This window comes from Myotis davidii, unplaced genomic scaffold (genome assembly GCF_000327345.1).
Source record: "Myotis davidii unplaced genomic scaffold, ASM32734v1 scaffold411, whole genome shotgun sequence".
Taxonomy (NCBI): domain Eukaryota; kingdom Metazoa; phylum Chordata; class Mammalia; order Chiroptera; family Vespertilionidae; genus Myotis; species Myotis davidii.
This window is the reverse complement of record NW_006282917.1, coordinates 932281-956965: the sequence shown is the minus strand read 5'-3', so window position 1 is coordinate 956965 and position 24685 is coordinate 932281. Positions and strand designations below refer to the sequence as shown.

Below are 24685 nucleotides of genomic sequence, written 5' to 3'. Positions count from 1 at the left end.
GCCTGACCCGCACCCAGCTTCTGCGATCGCCCCCTCACCCGGCTTCTGTGGTCATCGGTGCGGGGCAGGGAAGCTGTGGCCGGGCGCTGATGGAGGCTGCTTCCCTGCCCACGCACCTGGCTTCTGTGATCGCCCCTGCACTGGGCTTCTGCCGTCACAGATCGCGGAAGCTGGGTGTGGGCAAGGAAGCCACGGCCTGATATGCTGGCAGCGGCTGCTTCCCTGACCCGCACCCAGCTTCTGCCATCACAGATCACAGAAGCCGGGTGCAGGAGAGGGAAGCCGAGCACCAGGCTTCTGCCGTCACAGATCACAGAAGCCGGGTGCGGGACTGGGAAGCCCCGGCCGTGGACACTGGCAGTGGCTGTTTCCCTGCCCCGCACCCAGCTTCTGAGGTCACCGATCACAGATCGCAGAAGCTGGGTGCGGAGCAGGGAAGCCGCAGCTGGGGACACCAGCGGCTGATGCTTCCCTGACACACACCCAGCTTCTGTGATGTGCCTCACCCGGCTTCAGCCTCTGCAGTCACAGATCCCGGGTGCGGGGCAGGGAAGCCATGGCCGGGGCACTGGCGTAGGCTGCTTCCTTGCCCACGCACCTGGCTTCTGTGAGTGCCCCTGCACTGGGCTTCTGCAGTCACTGATCGTGTGTGGGGCAGGGAAGCCCCGGCTGGGATGCTGGCGTCGGACGCTTCCCTGACCTGCACCTGACTTCTGTGGTCACTGATCGCAGAATCCAGGTGCGGGACAGGGAAGCTGGGGACGCTGGCGGCAGCTGCTTCCCTGCCCCTGCATCCGGCTTCTGCATTGCTGTCTGTCCGCTTCCCTGCCCCACCTCCCAGGCTTCTCCGATCACTCACTGGTGGCAGGGCAAAGGTGGCCTCCAGGACCGACCTTTGCCCTGCTCCCTGGCTCTTGCCTGCACCTGGGTTTCTGATCACTGTCTTCCATCCTTCCCCTTTCGCATTCCTTCATTGCGAGTATGCAAATTAGCCGCCATCTTTGTTGGCGGTTAACTGCCATCTTGGCTGACAGTTAATTTGCATATCTTGCTGATTAGCCAATGAAAAGGGTAGCAGTCGTATGCCAATTACCATGTTTCTCTTTTATTAGTATAGATGTTTACTTTGAATTTATATTAGTTCACACAAACACTCCATCCATGCTTTTGTTCCAACCCTCCGGTCCAGTTTAAGAACCCATTGTAGCCCTCGAGTCAAAAAGTTTGCCCACCCCTGCACTAGTCACAGCTGGTCACCTTACCCGCTCCAGGTCCTGCCGTAGATGCATAAACATGCTCATGCGAGTGTGAATACTTTGCGCTTTTGGCTGCACTAAGCCCTTTTCTTCATCCTCCCTCGGAGGGAATAATGGCTTATTGAAGTTACTCTTCCGTTTTAGTTTCCAGTAGTTGTAGATTAAGTCCACAGTTAGCAGGGGCAGCCCCAGCTCTGTGGACACATCTTTCACGTTGACCAGGCTATAAAATTCCTCTTCCAGCTCTTGCAGTTTCTGCGCCCGTGGGCTGGTCTTGTCGTCTTTGGCCGGGCTCTGCTCTTTGGCCCAGTACGGGGGGTACTCAGTCTCGCCGAGTTTCTGCCGGCTTTGGCCATGTTTGAGGCAGAAAGACTTAAATCTCACTTCATCATCCTCGTCAAGGATGGTCTTCATCTCCAGGTTGTGCTCGAAGGCGCAGGTGACATGGAAGGCGGTGGTGCAGGTCTTCACCGAGCACTACAGGGAGAGAAGGGGTGTTAAGGCAGCGGGGCTGGGAGGGAAGGGGAAGCCCTGTATCCCTGGGCCTACACTGAGACCCCACGGGAAGCAAAGGGAAGACAGGGGGAAAGCTGGTCCTAAATTGATCATGACAGAGGCTTTGTTAAGTATCCCAGGAAATCTGCTCTTATAGAAAATGGCAAAAACAGGCAAATGACCAAAACCCCCAAATTTCAAACTCCTCTTTAAGGCTTAACGCAGCACTAAGTTTGTCTGACACGTCTTCCTTGTCCCCTTTAAAGAGTCATGCTGTACCTAGTCTGCCTCCCACATTACCATATGCTATGCTTCCATAATGGCACTTTTGCCTGGCTGGCATGGCTCAGTGGTTGAGCATTTACCTATGAACCAGGAGGTCACGATTCGATTCCCAGTCAGGGCACCTGCCTGGGTTGCAGGTGCGGGCTTGATGCCCAGTGTTGGGCCTGAAGGAGGCAGCCGATCAATGATTCTCTCTCATCGTTGATGTTTCTATCTCTGTCCCTCTTCTCTGATATATATATATATATATATAAATAAAATAATGGTACTTTCCACACTGTACCTATAGTATATAATTGGTGTCAAATCCCTGGCCATAGCACTTAAGGACAGAAGCTGTACCACTCCTTACGCATTGCCATCAACTACTGAACAAGTAGGTACTCAAAAAAAATGCGTCTAAATAAGTGAAAGAAAACAAGAAAACAAATGTTTGGTTCAACTAAAATGAGCTAATTTGTGGAGGAAGTTAGTTATTTGAACCCCTCAGGTTAGTAATAACTAAACAGATACATGTGGTTTTTAAACGTCAATGTGCATTATTAATAATCTCCAAATAATCTCCACATTTCTTTATTCATGAGGTATTCATGAGATGATACCTGCCTGGAACACCAAGGGCCTGGTGCATATGTCCTCAGAAATTCTTGCCCTTAATCCCCAATAATCCATGAGCAGACAAATGGGTGGTACCAGAGCAATTTTCTCAAAACTTGATCACCAAATCAATGTTAGAAACAGCTCAAGCCAGCCTATAAAACCTACTGCAGCCACCGTGTGCTAAACTCTAGCTCCAACAGCAGCCACCAGTTCTTCTGAGCGTTGACCTATGAACCAGGAGGTTATGGTTCGATTCCTGGTCAGGACACATGCACAGGCCCTCCTGGGGGCGGGTCTTTAATGCAGCCTGGCACTGACACTGACTTTAAAACTATTTCACACTTTTCTCCTCACACTTCTAGGCCCACCCACATCCCCATTCTCACCTGATGCTCCTGCTTCCTGCCTGAGGAAATTAAAGTAATCAAGAGCACTTCTGCAGCCTCCCACCAGCACATCTACCTACACACTTTGCCTTCAAGCCTGTTACCTGGGAAGAACTACCTGCTCTTGCCTAAAGCCACCACTCCATCGCTCACTTCCCCCCGCCATCTCTCAACAACTGAAAAACCTTGCTCCAGTAGTTTTTCCTCTCCACTGGATCACTTCCTTTGCATGTATACTGTTATGTTCTATGTTAACAAGTATGCACACACATTTGTTACTTCTTCCATCTTAAAGAAAAGACCTCTTTCCCCCACTTTTCTGGACTATTCCTAGTCCATTTCTTAGCCCTGACTCACGGCAATGTAGCTCTTGCTCTCACCACTCCACCTAAACTCATCCAGATTGCCAATAGTTACTCCACTAAATCCAGGGGTCAATTTGTATCCCTCTTCTTACTTCAGCAGCATTTTACACAACGAACTTTTCTTTCTCCTTGAAATGTTTTTCCTTACTGCCAGTCATGCTGCCAGTTACTAATTGTTGTAAAAAAAATCATTCTTTTAAACAGCAAAAATAATGGAAACATGCAGGCATTGCATTAAGAAAAATAAGTTAATCAATGGATATAAATTCAATGTGCTAGTCCAGAATGACTAATAATTAAAACATGAAAATATTTTATTTTTTAATGGGGAGAATGTATGTTACAAACTAATCTATGATACAATATATTTATTCAATAAACTGTAATTGAGCACTGACAATGGGTTGGCACTCCCTTTTATGCTAGGGGGAATTCAAAGAATAATATACAACCTTGGCTCTCAAGGGGCTCACATATGAGGAGCAACCAGGAGAGAACTTAGGAAAACATAAACAGGCAATGTGTTAAGGTAGTAGACCCGGTGGGAATAGTTTTCCTTAATTTTGTTTTCTTTTATAGTTGCTAACATGCTGTAGTTAAAATAAATGTTATCAGTAGGAAAAATTTTTTAAAAAGCAAGATGAAATAACTAGGTCTGCCAGATATAAAAATACATTTTAAAAATTAAAAGGGCCTTTGGGGTCCAGATTGTGTTTGTTAAATACTGTTTCCCAGGACAAGACCCAGCATTGCTTGTTGGAGTGGCTGACCCCAGATCTGTGACTGGGAGGGAGAGTCTGGCAGTTTGGTGTTTGCCCACTCCACGACTTCTCATGGGGACTTACCTGAATGCATGCTCCTGTCTTCACTTTGCATAAGTAGCAGACTAAGGCCCAGCGACTGGGTGGGATGTGGGAGATCTTTGTGATTGGTTCCATCCTTTCAGGACAACCAATGCTGACCTGCAAATAAAATACACCATAAGGCAGACGCACCGAGGTATTCCCACAGTACCTTTCACAAAGCATAAATGATGTTACATGAAGCTCAGAACATCAAACAATGAGGCGAGCGATGTCTCTTAAGGTTACTATGGAACTAAGAATAAATAAAACTTGTCTCTAGTCACTGCTCAGACCTTCCATCATTTCCAGAATGTAAGTGGTTTATATATAGGATGAAAGGCCAGGAGTGAAGACTAGGCTTGGTTACCTTAGGGAATCAAAGGTGTCTATACTTTACTTAGGAACCAAAGAAAGTTACCAAGGAAAGGAGTAAAAATTCACAAAATCTAGCACCTATCATGTTAGAGACGGCACCAAAGGCTTTACTTTTTTTTTTCTTTTTTCATTTAATCAACTAAGGATGAAAACCAGAGGCAGCAACAAGCCTTTCAGTTTGGCTTACAAAGAAGCATGACACTGTTGGAAAGTAGCAGTAATCTGTATAATGAAGAGAGTGTAGTACAAAAGTAGGAAGGATAAGGAGAATAACATTTGCAGACTAAAGTCTATAGAATCACTTTCTATCATTAGCTTACTTTACTCCCTCAGCCCAAATAGCTTCAAAGTGAAATTGGTCTTTTAAAAGATGGAAAATAAGAAGAAGAAAAAAAGAAATCACAGTAGAAATCACTCTTGGGTAATAGGGACCCAGACAGGCCTGGAAGGTAGGTATGAGGAACCCTTCTGGGGTGTTCCACAACTTGGTCTGGGTTATGGTTACAGATGCACATTTATAAAAATTCATGAAACCCTACCCTTAAGATTTGGTATTTTAAGGTAAGTTTTACCTTAATATAAAAAAACCCCACACCACCTGCTGCTTATAACCTGGTGTTGTGTGCTTCTTTCATACAAACTTATCCAATACCACTGGCAGTGTCACCTGCAAATTAACCATCACGGGCTTACATACTCACTTGCATCCAAGGATATGAGGGAGTTCAAGTGAAAGCAGTATCGCCTCAGCAACATGGGCAGACATAAAGCATCTCCATGAGGCTGTCAGTGTGAATGCTGTGGGAAATGGGGGCTCTCTGGCGATGACCTCACAGGCCCGGATGAGTTCTTACCTCTGGAATCCACAGGGCACAGCTGACATGAGCCCATTTAGTCCCCGTCCTGGTGGTCTTCATGGCTCCACCTTTCTTTGGACATAACACACATTGCGCAGGAACGCCCACGACACAGGAGCGACACAGCCAGCTACCTTCTGGGATCTTGAGGATGCCATAACAAGCCTGGAGAGAGGAGGAGAGGGGAGAGTGGTTAGCGTCTTCTCACCAGGGTCTGTGTCTGCTCTCTGGCACAGTTACAAAGGACCCTCCACCTTTACGAAGAAGAGGCAAATAAGACCAAACAAGCTCTTAACCAGCGTTGTTATTTTAAAACACTCGGGAAAAAGGCAACTTCTAGCATCTGTTCTAAGATGCTGTGTATGAGAACTGACTTTAAGGACAACAGAATAAGACTCGAAGGAAACACAAGCAAGGCTAGCCCAACTGCTTTCTGAGTGTGGGAATTACCTATTTTTTTCTTTTTTTGCCCCAGTTTTCTAAAGCTTCTTCAATGATTATAACTAGTCAGTCATATATTTATGGAATAACTTCTACATGCCATGCAGTGTTGTGATCAAGAAAAAAATTTTTAAAAATAATTACAGTGAAAGTTCTGAGGAGCAAATGAGCTGATGTTTAAAAAGCCAACAGTGCCTGGTGCATAAAAACACTCAGCAAATTGTAGCAATTACTTGCTTGGGTTGAGGAAAAAGGGCCTTGTGAATAAATCCTGAATTGAATATAATATTAGACTTATCACAATACTCCATAATGAGTTCTGGAAGCTGCTTCAAATCCTTTATGGAATGAAGTCGGACAAATAAATAGATGAATTACTGAGGAGAGGAGGGAGATTAGTTTGGAAATTCTAGATTTCCCTTTTGCTACCTGTGATTTTGCCCGTCCTTCCCCTCTTACTGCTCTACTCTCACCATTAGAAACCAAACCTGGGGCCACCTGGCTTCCCGAGTGGTTTGGAACAGCCTCCACTACTGACTGATTCACCATGGCAGCTTCCAATTCTGTGCCTGATCCAGGAGGTTCACCCACAGCTCAGAGAGAAGTGACAATAGTTACCATTGCGTCACACTCCCACCAAATGGGCCCTTTTCCAGACTCTCTCTATCCATATCACTGTGCTTCCCACCTCCCAGATCCAAATTCTTAGAATGATATTATCCACTTTCCTTCATCTACTGTCCCTGGGGCTTGCTAGGCTGCCCTATTGAGTGACCCCTAAACTCTGACCTTCCTTGCCATCCCCACCATAATTGCGCCATCCAAGTCATCATATCATGCATGTCTAGATTGACTGACTTCTGAATTCTCTTCTTCTCCTTTCACACCTTCACTCCTTCCTCTATTTGTCTGTCATATTACTCTTTTAAAAAATATATATATTTTATTGATTTTTTTTTTACAGAGAGGAAGGGAGAGGGATAGAGAGTTAGAAACATCGATCAGCTGCCTCCTGCACACTCCCTACTGGGGATGTGCCCGCAACCCAGGTACATGCCCTTGACCGGAATCGAACCTGGGACTCTTCAGTCCGCAGGCCAACGGTCTATCCACTGAGCCAAACCGGCTAGGGCTGTCATATTATTCTTATCAAAACAATGATTTCATACCGTTGCACAGCAACAAACCCTTTAGAAATTCCTTCTGCTCTCACCCTCACCCCCTCTAAACCAGAGGTTGGGCAAACTATTCAGCCTGCTGCTCCTCGCCTCACTTCTCAGGTCACTTCTTGATCCCCGCCCCTACTCTGTAGTTTCCCTCACCAGGTACATAGTCTGTGTCACGTAGTCTTCTCTACTTAGGCTATTATGCTTCATCTCCTCAGTGAGATTTTAAGGTCACTGGAGGTAGGCCCTTTATCATCAATTTATCTCAAATGCTCTCTCTCTATGCAAAGCCTGAGTTGGTGGTTTGGTAGAACAAATTAACTTAGCGCAAGAACTGAAGCTGGACTCCCAAACAGGCTGCTCTCACCACAGCACGGCATATAGGGTTCTCAACTTTCAAATATTTTCTTTCTCTGAGGCCTGGAAAGATCACCAGGAAAGTAAAGAAAGCTTCCTTCCTTCAGCAGAGCCTCTTCCAGCAGAAGAAAGACCAAAACCAATGCTGGTTCTAGGAACACCTTTATCTGCTGGCCATTCTATTGGGTAAAAAATCATTTACTGAACCTTGTGTACACTTACTCATGGTCACAGGGTCATAGAAGCTTTTATTTCAGAGCAGTGCTTCTCAACTTTCTCTAGACCACAAATGATGAAAAGCTGTGGACTCTTTTGAGAACACTGCACACATACATGAACATATGCTTTCAAGATAATTCCAGGGGCATAAACTCTGCCAAACATGATATACATAACAGATATAGAAACTATGAGTATGTACCTTCAGGAAAATTAATTTAGGTCTCAATTTGAGTGTTCAAAACCTGGGCTAAGAGGCAGACAATAGAACATATAAAGGGACTTGGAATGATCTCAATTTTCATATTTTTAATGAAAAAATTTCAAGTTCATTGCTAAAATCTGAAGTCTATTGATATAAATCTCTCTTCTAAAGTACTGACCATAAGTACAAAGAAACAAACACTTGACATATGGCGGCAGTAAAGAGGCAAAATTATGTTTACTAAATATAGATGTTCATGATTCTGTTGAGTAACCAAATCTTCCAAATCATTTTAAGTTACTTTCCCGTCAACAGAGGGAGCTCTAACCTAAGTAGCTCTTCAGAACTCTCACTATGGAAGAACCTTTTTTATATGAAACTTTATGTGGCACAACATCCAGCCATCAATACATACCAGCTTACACTCTGCAAGGCCTGGTCGGGTGTTACTGCCATCTTTTTCTATGTGATGAAAGGGCATCATTTATAGTCATTACTGGATATGTTTTCAAAACAAAATACTCTCGAGGAGAATTACTATGCTACATTTCATTATTAGTCAAAAAACCTGAAAACAATTCCTTAACGTTTTATCCCAACTGTGAAGCACAAACAGAAAATATGTACAGATGACCTCTGCACTATTCCTTTCAAGCTTATTACAGATCCACAATCATTTATCTGAAAACCCTAAAGTGAGAAACATTAGGAAATGCAGGACTGCTCAGATCTTAGGAAAGTAATAGAGTACACACATGGTATATTAGCTAACTCCCCAATGGGACCAGGGCAGTACCATATAACCAAATACATAAACATTTCTCTAAAAATAGATGGCTGCACGAAATAAGATAAAGACTATAAATAGCCTCATATTGGGTGACTTCTACTATTGCCCCTATCTAAATTAGTTTTGGTGCCAAATTTAGGCAAAAATTTAGTTTCCGAGCTTTAAAATTTTGGAAATGCAGAGAAGGGACTGTGAATTTGTATGGTCAGATACTTAAATCCATACTTATATAGTAAAGATTTTCTCTCTAAGGGTGTAAAATAAATAGCAATAACTGGTAGAGTGAAGAGGAATTTTAAAATTCAGTATTCAGAGGACACAAACAAAATGAAGAAAAAGACCCCATTGGTCACAGAATAATTTTGACTACCTTTTAACACAGAAGGTTAGATTAGGTGGCCCTGTAGCCAGAATGATCTAAAATACAAATCCTATCCTTCAGCGTTGAGAGGACAAAACTGAGGCTGCTTAGTTTGTGAGAGAAGGCCCTTGACGTGTCTTTTGTGTCCCTCTCTACCCTCACTCTCCATGCTTTCCCTGCTCCACCCGCCATGCTACGCAGTTCTGAACTGCTCAGAGTTGCCTCCAATGAGCTTTGCCCACTCTCACTATCCCGTCTGAACATGTCCCCTCTCTGCCTGAACATGTGCTGCTGTTTTATCTGGCATCTCCTTTTGGCCATTAAGATTCAGCTTGGATGCCACCACCTGGAAGTTGTCCCTGACTCCCATCCCTCCCATACACAGCAGCACAGACTTCTATCTAGAGGGCCTTTTCCTTGTAGTCCCTACACCAGACTCTGATCTTCCTGGGGGTAAAGACCATGTCTGCCTCTTCATCACTGACTGTTTTTAAAAAAATGTTTTTACTGATTTTTCAGAAGGAGAGAGAGAAACAATGAAGAGAGAGAAATATTGATCAGTTGCCTCTTGTATGCCTCCTACTGGGGATCGAGCCCGCAACCTGGGCATGTGCCCTGACCGGGAATCGAACTGTGACCTCCTAGTTCATGGGTCAATGCTCAAACACTGGGCCACCTTGGCTGGGCTGACTGTGTCTTCAGTATGCAGCCCAGTACATGGATGGTGCTGTGTACCTATATGCTAGACAAACTAATGAAATTAGTGAAACACACAAGAGTGAAAAATCACTTAGGATAGGGGAGTTCAAGAAAGAATTTGAACTAGATCTTGGAAGATATGTAGATTTCTTTGATAGCTGGAAGTGGGAGAAGGCATTTGAAATTGGGGTGTGGCTGAAACGTGGAGACAGGACAGCGTCAGGAATAAGGGCTTGTAGGGGAAGAAAAGGAAAAAGCTGAAAAGAATGCTAATATCATCATATCATCATTAATTGAAAAGGCAGTGTGGTAGGAAGAATGACAAATAACTAGCTATACGAGCTTGGGTAAAGTCACTTCCTTCTCCTGGTATTACTTGTAAAATTGAGGAGTGGGACAGTCTTCTACAGCCCGTAGATTCTATGATCTTTAAAAGTGGAGTGGACCTAATTTCCTGGGAGTGGCATTTCTGGGAGAGGGGGGAGGGCTCTGGGTTCCAGGATAAGGAGTCTGGATTTCCAACTGTCGGAAGTGTAAACCCCCAAGGTTACTGACCATGGGTGGAACCTGGGGATGTAGTAGGGATGTGAAGGCAGAGGAGAGAGTCCCAGGCAGTCAGCAGAAAGACTCCCCGGGGGGACTGTGAAAGTATCGAACAAGGCAATCTCAATGGCGTGGGCATGAAGCGACATAATAAAGACCTGGGTTTAAACCCCTGGGGTAAAATTTTAAGTCACCTTGGGATCATAATAAGTGTTGTTTCTAAAGGAATTGTTGAAGAATGGCCAGGCCAAATCTTCATTTTCCCCCTTAAATGCCAGCTGCTACCCAGGTATGGCTGCTGGAGATGATGACTGAGCTCCAGCAAGGCTGAGCATGGAGCGGTGGCGGCCTCCACTCGCACTGACCTGGTGCACACAGATGTTACACTTATCACAGAACACCATGTCATTCCCGTCTTCACTCTCTGGGGACCGGCACACATCACAGATCACATCTTCATCATATTCAATGCCTAGCCCTTCCTCTGTCGCAATAGCATGTTTCATATTTTCATGGCATCGGCGTTCCAGGACTTCTACTGTCTTTTCCATTAGGTTTTCATCAACTAGCTCACAACCTGCACAGAAATACAAGCAGTCAATCAACTCATCAGCCAGCTGTCAGTCCCAAGTCACCTACTGTGAGCCTGGTGCAGGGGTGAGGAGATGTCAAAGAATCACTTACTAGAGCTACTCTAATACTTACCTCTCTTCACATATTAGTGTTTAGCACATGAAGAACTATATTTCACCATATTCCTTGTAAGAAATATTACCGACCCTTCTAATTTTCTATTGAAATCCTAGCCAGTCTCTTCCTAAATCTCTCTGCGTTTTCTCTTATTTCCAATGAGGGATGACTTTCACTGAGCTTTGTAATTTTGAACATGTTAACTCGTAGCATAAGAAAATAATTAGAATCACATAACTATTTAGATATAAATCAGCCCTAGCAAATTAGTCCCAATGAGCACATCTACTGACTAAATAAGGACATTTTCATATAAAAGGTATTAAGTCAGAAAAGAAAATCCTAGGTACTGTATATATGATTATACATAAGAAATATTTTGTTTCTCAAACCTGATTTTTTAAAAAATCCAATAATATTTTCCAATGGCAAACTCCAATATGAAACAAACCTATTAGCATTTACAAAGGTCTATGGCAGTGGTTCTCAACCTTCTGGCCCTTTAATACAGTTCCTCATGTTGTGACCCAACCATAAAATTATTTTCGTTGCTACTTCATCACTGTAATGTTGCTGCTGTTATGAATCATCATGTAAATATCTGATATGCAGGATGGTCTTAGGTGACCCCTATGAAAGGGTCGTTTGACTGCCAAAGGGGTCGCGACCCACAGGTTGAGAACCATTGGTCTAAGTGCAAATTCTAATGTTACTTTTTTTTGCCCCTTGATTCCATTTCCTTCTGTACTTTTAATTTTTCTTCGTCTTCAAATACTTAATAACCCAACATAAAAAATTCACATGGTGGATACTGATGAAAACAAAATATTTTTATGTTGGGGGGGAATTAATGATTCTATAGAGCACATTTATATTTCTCTAACAGCTTGTAAACTAGAAATAATTCTCAAAATGATCCAAACAAATTTACCCAAGTATACTTCATTTGTAATATAAAATATCCTAAAAACTCTGAAATTCCACATAAACTACCTTTTAATGTTATATCTACTTATAAAATAAAAAACCTACCCAAGACAAATTACACATTTTTTTTTTATAGAGTGAAAGAGTTACAGTGTCTGGTTATAAGAGCACTTGAATTCAAATTCCAACTTGACCTCATATTGGTTATGTAAACTTTGACAAGTTATATATCCTCTTAGGGCTTAGTTTTCTTATCTGTATGATAAAAATTATGGCAAACTCACTGATTTCTTGTGAGGCTGAGATGAGGTAATACTAATACCCTGCTTAGTACAGTGCCTGGTGGTCTGTAGTAAGCACTCAATTTTTAAAATTCCTTAATCTGAGCCAAAAAATGCTTAATTTAATGTGTTTTTTGAAAGTTTGTTTTAAGCTCTTATTAGCCTCACTACAATATCATTCACCATAAAGGAATGCTCAAGATAAGGCAATTCTCCTTTAAAACTCATCCAAGAATAATTAGTGTGGTGTCCTGATGGGATGGATCCTGGAACAGAAGAAGGTCATTAGTAAAAAAACTGATGGAATCCCAACAAAGCCTGGAATTTAGTTAATAGTAATGTACCTGTGTTAGTTTCTTAGCTTTGACAAACGTGCCATGGTAAAGTGAGGTATTAACATTAGGGGGAACGGAAACTGTGTGAGGGGTACACAGTAACTGTATGAAATGTACAACTTTTCTGTAAATCTAAAACTATACCTAAATAAAACAAGCTTATTTAAACAAACTCATCCAAAGGGGATTAACTGCAAAATCCCAAAGGGACCTTGTTATAGGGTGACATCATGGCAAAGGCAGCACTGCAATGGCTGTAATGTACATGGATGTTATACGGTTCATAAACACCACACATCGAGCTGTCAATCCAGTTGATTACGCCCCCACACTCTGATTTCCCCTCTGTCAGTCTTTTAATCTCTTCTATTCATGGTCCCTGCTCTAAATTACACTCCCCTCCTCTCAGAAGGCAGAGTAAGAGAAGACATAAAACCAAAAGTTTTAAGAAGCAAGGAGTTAAGTATTGGTTACTGGTAGAATAAGTAACACCATTATGCCAAACTGGGTTAATAGAATTTTAATTTATTGTTCACATGCATTCAGTAGAAAGAAAGGAAGAAAGAAAAAAGGAGGACGGAGGGAAGACAATGAGCAAATGTGATGCAAACAAAAATGAAATCAAATGTATCCTTCACTGTATCTCATACGGAGGAATGAAACAGCACCCACAGTTCCACAGGAACACTTGGACCTTAACACTGCTCAGATGGAAGATAGGTAAAAAAGAGTTGTGTGGCCCTGACTGGTTTGGCTCAGTGAATAGAGCATCAGCCTGTGAACTGAAGGGTCCCGGGTTTGGTCACATCCCCAGTAGGAGGTGTGCAGGAGGCAGCTGATCGATGTTTCTCTCATTGATGTGTCTAACTCTCTATCTCTCTCCCTTCCTCTCTGTAAAAAATCAATAAAATATATTAAAAAAATAAAAATAAAAAAGAGCCGTGCGTAAGTATGAAGTGAGTTTCCTTTCAGCCTAGGATTTCCCAGAATTGCTGGTATGGCACAGTATGGTAGACAGTCTCTTTAAAATTATTTTTATGCTTCCTTCCAAGTTTTATTTTTGCTTCATTTTATTTTTGAGAATTGCATGAGAACTCTAGAACTCACAGGAGGTAGCTAACGACTGTTTTGGGGATGCTTTGCCTTAGGCCTGCTATTCTTATTCTGAGCAGCAAAATGACAAGACTTGTATTAAGGTGTCCTGGTCACATCAAACTGTCAGTTGTAGTGGTGCTCATGCTGAAGCTGGAGCTTCTCTCCATTGGAAGGAGGTGGGAGAGGGGCCACTACCTCAGCCTCGTTCAGTGATCTGAGTGCTTTTCAGGGTTGAGTGAGGAACCAGTCTCAGAATCCTTCTCAACCAGAAATCCAATCACCAGTCCAGTGCTTCTCAACCTTCTGGCCCTTTAAATACAGTTCCTCATGGTGTGACCCAACCATAAAATTATTTTTGTTGCTACTTCATAACTGTCATGTTGCTACTGTGATGAATCGTCATGGAAATATCTGATATGCAGGATGGTCTTAGGCGACCCCTGTGAAAAGGTCGTTCGACCGCCAAAGGGGTCGCGACACACAAGTTGAGAACCACTGCACCAATCAGCCAGGATCGCTCTCACTCAGGATTGGGAAACAGCCTTGTGAAACCTACATGCCATCCCTGATCTGCGCTATTCACCATGAATAAGGGAAGAAAAGGTCCAATTTAAATGTTATTGCTTGATTTCAATATATTTATGCATTTCTAGTTATGCCTCATGAAGATGAAAATCAAGGAGAAAATAAACAAACAGGCCAGAAAAGAAAGGAAGCCACAAGATGAAAGCAATTTAAATGGTTCTGACAACTTTGAAAAAATCACATGTGAATCAAGGGACAACTTAGTTGTGAGAAAACAACTTACCCATTTCTTTAAGGTCTTCATTGACGGACTGGAGCCAAAACATGTCCATGTCGTCTAGGTCATATCGGCACACAGATGCCGCCTGCTCCCTGATGTTGACATAGCCAAGCTCCGAGTTCTCTGGCTTGGAGCAATGGATGTACTTCCGGGGGCGGGTAAACAGAACATCCTTTACCCTATCGGCGATAATCCTAGAAAAGCAAAAGAAAGACACTAATAACAATCAACAAATGACCGATTGCAGGCACTGACTGGATGGGCCCAAAGGGACTCAGGCCATAGAGTGGAGCTCAATGCTCTCCCTTTCTACCCCATGGAAATCTCCTGCTCTGCCCACTGGGAGGAATGGCAGATCCCTTTCTAGAAAGCAAATGGTTCTACAAATTCCTTTTTTTCATCTCTGAACACTGACTGCTGATGAAATGCTTCATTTATCCTCATGGCTCCCTGGTCCCTAGTACCATTCATTCTGATAAAATATTGCATTTTGTGTTCTTGGTGCAATGGCCACCAAGTTTATTTATAAGGGGAAAATGAGGAAGGGGTGATATTTGCACAAAGGCACAGCCAGGTTCCATACCAAAGATATATTTAAGCCCGTGCTTTTCTGCCCTGGAGGCAATACTGGATGGTGGTAAAGAGTGCGGCCTACAGATTCACATAAGCCTGTTTTTTTCTCACTTATATGGTGATGTTGGGCAATTAATTTCTATACGGTTCAGTCTCCTTAGCTAAAAAATAAGGGTGATAAATAATAAATTATGATAAAATAATATCAAACTTTTAGGGCTATTATGGTGAGTATATGAAATAAAATATATAAAGTGCTTCGTATAGTGTATAGTAAAAAATAAATGTTCAATGTCATTGTTCACCACCCCAAGTCAAGTCTCCTTCCATCATCATTTATCCGCCCTATACTCTCTTCTACCTCCCCATACTGTTGTGTCTATGAATTTATTTCTTTACTTAATCTCTTTACCTTTTTCACCCCTACCCCCTCTGACAGCTGTCAGTCTGTTCTCTATGAGTCTGTTTCTATTTTGTTAGTTTATTTTGTTCATTAGATTCCACATATGAGTGAAATCATATGGTACTTGTCCTTTTCTGACTGGCTTATTTCAGTTAGCATAATGCTCTTCAGATGATGTATTATAGAACTGTATACCTGAAACCTATATAATTTTATTAACCAATGTCACCCCAATAAATTAAATAAAAAATAATGTCATTGCTGTTATATTTATTATCTTCACGATTTGTGTAGATGAGTTAAAGTCAAGAGGCCATGGACATACACAAACTTAAGGCAGTTCTCAGCCGTAAATGATAGAGACTAGAAGTCTGAGCCTGGGCTACATGATGGGAGTAAAGGTTCCTATTCTTCCATCAACTTCTTCAGTAGCCAGAGCAAATCCGTATTTCCCCTCACCCTCTCTAACATTTAAGAGCCCAAGGCAAGTAAATCAAGCAAGGGAACAAATAGAAGTTTTTCATACCAATGACCTATTCTATAACTGATGTCTTAGGTACTGCGTGAAGCATCAGAAAATATAACCAAGAGGAAATCTGAATGATTATTCTCTGGCAATTTTAAAGAACAGGGTGGGCCATCTAAAAAAAAGGGGAAAGAAAGAGATATGTATGTCATCATGAAATAATGAAAATTGTTTGTCTGGAGCCAGTTTCTTTATTCTAGAGTTACTGTATATGCAGTTAGATTCATAAACATAAATGTATTCATATGAAGACATATAAATATATCACAGGCCAAGTCCACTCTGTAAATACAGAGTAAATGTTTCCTCCTTAAGCATCCTTCCAAAAGCTTATGATTCCAAATAATACATGTTGAATAAAATTAGTAACTACACACAATTGCATATGCTAATTTTTCTATCATATGGAGTTATTAAAGCCAAAGGGAACAAATATTTGAGGAAAAAAGCAGAACCTCAGAATATTAACTGAAGCTAAAAGTTTGGAAACTGCTGTCAGAGGCCTGCTTTTAACTGAAATTAGCCCAACGGAAAAGGACAAGACAAGCATATAAATGCTCCAGAGATTATGAGATTAAATATATTGTGCATTTTTGGTGCATGGCATACGAGGTAATTATAGAATATCTATTTTTTTTCAAGATTCAGCTTTTTCTAAGAGGCAGAATATTTGATAACTATCCATCTCAATCGTGTCACACTTTATGTGAAATGAGGCAGACTATGTTTTAAAATAAAACTAATATGTTTATTAAGTTTCTGGAAGAAAACAGGGGAGTATCTTTTTAACTTTAGGATAGGCAAAGATACTTTAAATAAGATAAAAGCCATTAACCATAAAGGAAGAAACTGGAAAACCTCTTTTTATCAACTATACAGGGTGAGGCAAATAATACAAGAATAAACTCTGTGTTTCGCGTACTCAAAACTGTAAACCTTTTGCCCCACCCTGTATATAACAAACTTCTACAAATCAATTAGAAAAAGATAACCCCATTAAAAACCGGGCAAAAAATTTGATTAGATACTTGACAAAGGCTCTCAACCTCTTTAGTTATCACAAAAATGCCAATTGAAATCAATCACTGTTACCTACCAGAATGGCTAGACTTGAAGTCTGACCAAAAACTGACAATACTTTGTGTTCACAAGGAAGTGGAGCAGACAGACCTCTCATACACTGCTGGTGCGAGTGGGAACTGGGACAACACTTTGGTAAACCATTTGGCAGGTGATATAATAGCTGAACATATACATATCCTATGACCTTGCAAACCCATTCCTAGGTATATACTTAACAAGAAAGTAAACTTATGTCTACCAAAAGATGAAGAAAAATGTCCATATTAGCGTTTTTCATAATAGCTGAAAACTGGAAGCAACCCAAATATCCATCAAGAGCAGAATGGAAAAATAAAATGTGGGATATTCACACAATGGAACATGACACAGAAGTGAAACTTAATGATTGATTGCATGCAACAGCATGGATGAATCTCACAAGCACAATGATGACCAATATGAAGTTCAAAAACTGGCAAAATGATCACCTATGTGCGGAGGTCCGTTAGTGGGCAGGAACGGAAGGAGGGCTTCTAGGCTGTTGGTACTGTTCTATTTCTTCATCTAGGTGGCAGTTAAATGAGTGTATTTAATTCACGAAAATTCATTGAGTTATACAGTTATACTTTGGTTACTTTTCTGTGTATATATTATACTTCAATGCAAAATTTATAATAATGATAACAAATGATGTTATCTCACTCATCTTTTCATATGTGTATTTTCATATGTAACTAATAAGTTCTGACTCTAAGAACTGAGTATATGACAATAAAAAGATTATAGACCAAACCAGTTAACACCAAAGGCAAGGAAATGCGTGGGTAAAAGGTAAAGTTAAGACACAGTCACAAGGAGAAATTCTTGTATTTATAATGATAGAGGGGAAAGTCTATGAGAATTAGTGAAAAAATATTATTTTGGAATTTAAAAAATGGAACTTTAATATCAAGTACATATAACATTGCTACAGCTGGCAGAAATATCAGGATTATCCCTGGGTGACTTTCTTCTCTGGCGACTACATACTAGTTACTGGAGGCATTCTTTGAATGGTCACCAAACCACTGACCCAATCAGCCAAAGCTCACAAGCCTAGAGGTCTGAGCAATTTTGTTGGAATGATGTAGCAAGTGCAGTTTTCAATTTGGATGCTTGGGTGTGAATGAACATTTCAGTAACCGTCTTGATAACTGATCTTTGGTGAAAGGACCCACAACTACACCTGCTTAGCCCCACAGGATGAAGGCCCACCCACCTGCTGCTCCTCAGGACAGGCCAGCTACCTGCCACCTCTGGCCCATATGAACACTGCTATGACACCGAGGAGGCAAGAAAAGGAAGCTGCAATCAGTCTATATGGTCTCTTCTGGTGTTTTGCGTACAGTGAATTCTCAGTGTGGCTTCAGTTGGTCTAAGTATTTGGTATTTAGAGACTATGCTTCGTTTCCTAATGAGCGAATTAGAATAATTTGTGAACAGCACAGATATTGTGCAAATATCATAATGCCATGGTTTTAAAGGCTGGAAATACATGATTTAAAAGCTAACTGAATAGGAGCCCCTTGCAGTAATATCTCTAGGAGTAGTTTCCCAAGATGCCCCTTGTTAATCTTGCCACTCCGGGCTGACTGCTTCTCTACCAGAGTTCATGCCTCATCGGTTAAACAGGACAATTATTTACAACCTCTGTGACAGATTGTGTTTTCAAAACCTCACATGCCCTTCTACAATGTGATCTGGCCACTTCTGCACCAAGTGGTAATGTCTGTTCCCGCCCCCGCCCCCTCTGAATCCGGGAGGGCCTGTGACTGTTTTCACCAACACAATACGGCAGAAGTGATGCTATGAGAATTGCAAGGCTGGGTCTTAAAAGGGAATATGGTTTTCACCTTGCTTGCTGGAACACGTGCATGTGGAGTCCTGAGCCTGTAAAAAGTCTGCCTATGCTGAGGTTGTCATGCTGTGCGGAAGCCAAATCACATGAAGAGGCCACGTGCAATCTTTCCATCATGCTAGTGACAGACATGCCAGTGAATAAGCCCGCAGATGATTCCAGTCCCCAGCTGCTAAGTCACCCTCAAACTTTGTGTCTGCCTAAGATGAGGTGATAGACATTGTAGAGCGGAGATAAGCCATTCCCCTGTCCCCTGTCTGAATTCCCAACCGACAGAATCCATGAATATGATAACATAGTTGCTTGATGCTGCTAAGTTTGGGAGCAACAGTGACTGGAAAAACAATTTATACAGCAATAGTACTGGAAAAACTGTCAAAGGACTGCTTTAAACTTTAAGTAAGATAAATGTACTGCATTCTCATAATGGAAAGCAAGATGGCAGACTGCTGCTGCCTAAAATGGAATGAGAAAGTGGTGGGAAGAGGGGGCAAGGAGAGTGAGGGGAAGAGAGGCATGATGACGAAATACAGCAGTGAGAGGCAGCTTGTGTTCTTTTTTGACTAGGGGCTGTTCTTCCCTTGACTTACTATATGAAATGTACATTATATTTTGAAAGTAAAACAAGAGGATTGTCTTTAATACTGAATATGGGGTATCAGGGAATGAAGAATCAAAGATGACTCTAAGAATTTTAGCACAAAAGACTAAAAAGCAGTCTTTCTGTAAGGATGGCTCTACTTTCAGTTAAATGTGGAACTAGTTTGGGAAGATCAGATGCATACTTCGTTTCAACCAAACATGAAACAGTTTTCCTTCTACTGGAACCTTATTGCAATAGAAACTAGTTTAAATATGCAAATGAACACACCTACCAGAAACTTCCTAAAGCTTGTTTGTTACTAACTTGTAATGAAATCATCCAGCCTACCTAAAAACATGTAATGAGAGTCAACACCATCTTTATTTGTTGAACTTGGTTTCAAAAGTTTCCTCGTGGCTACAGGCTTGACCTCCAGCAGGGGGCCTGCAGTCAATCTGTCTCTCTCTCTATCCCTCTCCCTTCCTTTCTAAAAATCAATAAAAAAATATTTTAAAAAAGAAGTCAGACTCAAAAGGCCACAGATGATTGTATGATTCCATTATATGAGATGTCCAGAATAGGCAAATCCATAGAGACAGAAAGTAAATAAGTGGTTGTTATGGACTGAATTGTGTCCTACCCAAATTCATATGCTGAAGACCTTATTCCCAGTGTGACTGAATTTGGACATGGGCCTATAAGGAGACAAAGGTTAAGTGAGTTACAAGGGTGGGGATCTAATTTGATAGGGCTGTTGTCCTTATAAGAGAAGGGGAAAAAAAGAAGAGGAAGACAGAGGAAGAGATAGCAGGTGTATCCATCCATCCCTTTCTTCCCCGCTCCCCTTCCTCTTTCTCTCTCTCTCTCTGCATGCACACAAGGGAAACGCCATGTGAGGATGCAGAGATAAGGCAGCTGTCTACAATCAGGATGAGAGGCTTCACTGGACACCAATCCTGGTGGCAACTTGAACTTGGACTTCTTGCCTCCAAACTGGAATTACATAGTGGTGATAGTTTCATAACTCTGTGAGTATACTGAGAACCACCATACAATTTAAAAGATTGAATTTTATGGTATGTGAATTCTATCTTGACAAAAAATATATATAAATTATATCTCATTTTTGAAAAATCTTTTTAAAAAATCAAGCAGCACATTTATAAAAGTCCATGGTGGTCATGTGACAAACTTGGAACTTAGCGAAGCCCTACCTACTACTTTTCTATTTTGATTTACAATGTCACTCATTAGTTGTAATGCATGTTTAGTTACACTAAACTTTTTCGATCAAGTGTAAAAAAATCTTTTTACTTTTAGTATAGGAAAGGCAGGTGGTTAAAATGGACAGTTCAGCCCTTATTTGCTATTATTCCTTAATCTTTCTTGTTTTTATGCCCTTCCCTTCCTATCTTCTTCATTTTTCTCAACATAATATCTTTTGGTTCATCAGGAATTTTCTTTCCTAACATTTACCCATTTTCCAATTTGCTTCCTTTGTCTTATTCTTCTTATAATAAAAACTGTGTATTGAAAACCTACTATTTGACCAGTAGGAGTTCTGCTGTTAGGTAGCCTATAGTCACATCTTGTTGTCTTAAAAAAATTATATCTATATCTATATCTATATCTATATCTCTATCTCTCTCTCTATATATATAATTGATTTCAGAGAGGAAGCTAGAGAGAGAGAGAAAGATCAATGATGAGAGAGAATCATTGATCAGCTGCCTCCTGCATGTCCCCCACTGGGGATCGAGCCCGCAACCCAGGCAGTGCCCTGACTGGTTTGAACCATGACCTCCTGTTCATAGGCCGATGCTCAACCACTGAGCCATGCTGTTGTGTCTTTCTTTATGTGCCCTAAATCACATTTCCTTACCCATCTATATAGTCCTTTATTTGTAATTTATAGTTTATTTACATAAAATGAGTGTGTATAACATTAGTGGGGTATAAATGACATACATGAAACTGTATATATTTTAAATGTACAAACTAATAAGTTTTGGTGCATCCATGCGCGCGTGCGCGCACACACACACACACACACACACACACACACATCTCTGCAACCAACACTACAACCAAGATAATTAATATATCCATCACCTCCAAAAGTTTCCTTGTGCCCTCCTGCTCCACTGTCCCCTTCCAAAAAACTACTGATCTGCTGTCATTACGGATTACAAGTGACCTTGCTTTTACACAGTAGTATGGTACTGTAAAAATGACTGAAATTTTAAAAAGCAACCTTAATAATCAACGGGGAAAGTTATGATTGCTCAGTGATCCTTAAAATTTTTTAAAAATATATTTGTATTGATTTCAGAGAGGAAAGGAAAGGGAGAGATAGAAACATCAATGATGAGAGAACCATTGATCAGCTGTCTCCTGCATGCCCTCTACTGGAATTGAACCCGAGACCTTTCAGTCCACAGGCCAACACTCTATCCACTGAGCCAAACTGACTAGGGCTACCCTTAATTTTTTTTTTCAAAACAAATGTCTGTTGACATCCAAGGGGTAGGGGCTCTCTGTTACTGCTGGGTGAGGCTGGGAGTTCTGGATTTCCATGAAGCCTCCACTGATACCTCTCTCACTGGAAATGGAAAAAGCACCTTACTACTGCTCCCTATGTGGCCTCTTCCACTGACATCACAGGAGGAGGTGGTACCCTCATTACCACTAGGAAATGAAATTCAAGGATGTGATTTTTGCCCTTTAGAACCTAATATGCACTGGAAATAGAGGTACAATGAGATATATAATTTCTCATAGTATCCAAGAGGCCCCACCAACCCCTTTATCTGTTGCTATGTCTTTCCTTCCCTCTCTTCCATTGCTCACTCACTCACTCACTCACTCATTCACTCACTCACTCAAACTTATACCAAGCACTAGTGGCCCTGCGCATGAATCTGTGCTCGAGTAGCTCACTGCCACTTGCCTCAGCTGGCCGCCCCGCCCACCGCCGCTCATAGCTCTCTGCCGCACGTAGCTTGCTGTCCCGCCCTCCTGTAGCTCTCTGCTGCTTGTAGCTCACTGCCTTGCCCTCCTGCTGATCGGTCATTATGTGATGGCATCCCGACCAATTTGCATATTACCCTATTATAAGTATAGATTTTGTTTCATGCCAGCCTTTCTGAAAAGCACTGGGAACACAAAGATGAGTAAGAAAAAGTGGCTCCCAAAACCAGTCATTACTCTTGAGGAGCTGAACTTACTACTTCCTCTGGCAGAAAAGTCCTCTCCCCTTTCCACAAAACCAAAATCCTCTTCTATTTGAACTTTCTTCTCAAGTCTTTGCAAATGAAGGTTATGTGCTTATAGTCAACCTAATTGTTACAGCTATCCCCTTTCATTTGTGTTCAGGCATTTTACAAACTCTAAGTGTTTTGGCCTTCTATTTATAGATGCTATCACTGTAAGGTCCTTCTATAATGAAACAAGTTGTCATGGGGTAATGTATTAATAGGGTTATTATGGGGTTATGTAATTAATACTCTAATAAAGACTAATAAATGCTATTGATTGTTGAGTCAGACCTGGAAATCCTGGTCTCCAAAATCTTATCACATCTCAGGTTTGGACATTAAACAGTTTTATCCTATAAATGGGCACATATTTTATCTGTAAATAAATGACCCTGACTTCAACTACTAACCTATCCTAGCCTGGTATACTCTGCCACTGGTCTGAGTGAACTGGTGATCAGGGTATGTTACTTTGTATTATAAATGTGTAATTAGCCACTCAACGTCTCTCCCCAAGCAGCACACAGATAAACATAAGAACATTCATTCCCTAAGTCAAAGATGCAAGCATGCAAATACCTGAGGGAAGGCTGTGGAAGTGTGTCTGGATTGGCTGGTACCTGGACTCCCTTTTCCCATTCTTCTTTCCATGTATCCGTAAAGAGGTAATAGCTGTCAGGATGAATATGGTGAGAATCTGACACCTTCATGGCACTGATGAGATCCTTCCGGAACACCTGGGAAGACATTGCACACAGCATGAATGAACTAAAAACATTTAATGTTATTTTAAAAAGACCCACCAACTCCATACTTCAACAAGAGAGACATCTCTAACTTCCTAAATGGTCAGATCAACTCCTATTTGTATGTGAAGGAACCGCTGAGCTAAAGCCAGCCCGATCAACTCCTATTTGGAAGAGGTTTGAAGTATTGACAGGGAAGCCAGTTTGCTCTGGATTTAATAAAGAGTAAACAAAGTGTTCCTTCCTGAATTATTTTCTTGGGTTCCTTGAATTTAAATGAACAATACAGGTTACTCTAAATAAAATAGTTTGTATAAAACAAATCATCCTTAACTCTCTAAAATTAAGCAACAAGTATCCCTCTGATAACTTACAATTTTTTTTATTTAGCCATTACCTTATTTTTTCATTATTTACTCAGAAATAATTTTAGATTTACAGAAAAGTTACAAAAATAGTACAAAGCTCCCACACACCCTTCACATAGTCTCTTTTAATGTTAACATCATATATAACAAGCATATAATTACCTAAACAATAAAATTCATGTTGTTACAATACTATTAATTTACAGACCTTATTAAAATCTTACTAATCCCTCCTCCCCCATGTCCTTCCATTCCAGAATTCAATCAGGATCCCACATTGCAATTAGTATCCTCCAATTTGTGACAATTTCTCAGTCTTTCCTGACCTTGGCTTTTGAAGCATACTGGTCATGTATTTGATAGAATGTCCCTACAATTTGGGTTTGTGTGTTCTCTTGTGATTAGATTGAGGAAACAAAGAGATTCACTATAGTTCATTTTCTGTACCCTAAGCACAACTAGGTACTGACGATAAGGGAATGAAGATCCATCGCAACTTTGATGTACTAGCTGAAAGGGCCCCGGGTGACTAAGGGGCACAGAGATGTGCTCACCAGCCTGGAAACATGACTTCAGTGGCGGTGGCACCTAAACTTTGTGATTTTGCCTTTTCAACAACAGAAAGAAAAGTATGGCATGAGTTCTTAAGTATGCCATTAGTCCTGCAACAATGTCAGTGATGAGCCCCAGTTAACATCTAAGCAACAAGGAAATACAATTTCACATGAAAGCAAACATACACTGGTCCATACCTCACGTACTAATTTCTAATTCTGAAAAAAATGAAACTACTTGCAGGCTGAAGACAAATGTGCCCACGTTTCTAGAAGATCAAAGGAAGAGATGCTATTGAGCAAACATTTTAGCCTTTAATACTAATAAAGGTTCTCAG

At 41.2% G+C, this 24685-nt stretch overlaps 1 protein-coding gene across 1 annotated transcript in view; it reads right to left on the bottom strand.

The window, feature by feature from the left end:
• JADE3 (jade family PHD finger 3) overlaps positions 1 to 24685 on the bottom strand; it is a 45453-nt gene that overhangs the window by 5676 nt on the left and 15092 nt on the right. Inside the window, exons 3-8 of the mRNA XM_006753322.2 lie at positions 23259 to 23416; positions 14382 to 14572; positions 10611 to 10822; positions 5462 to 5629; positions 4233 to 4349; positions 1263 to 1733 (exon numbers count right to left, since the gene is read on the bottom strand). Coding sequence (XP_006753385.1) covers positions 1263 to 1733; positions 4233 to 4349; positions 5462 to 5629; positions 10611 to 10822; positions 14382 to 14572; positions 23259 to 23416 — 1317 coding nt within the window. The remainder of the gene's footprint in view (positions 1 to 1262; positions 1734 to 4232; positions 4350 to 5461; positions 5630 to 10610; positions 10823 to 14381; positions 14573 to 23258; positions 23417 to 24685) is intronic.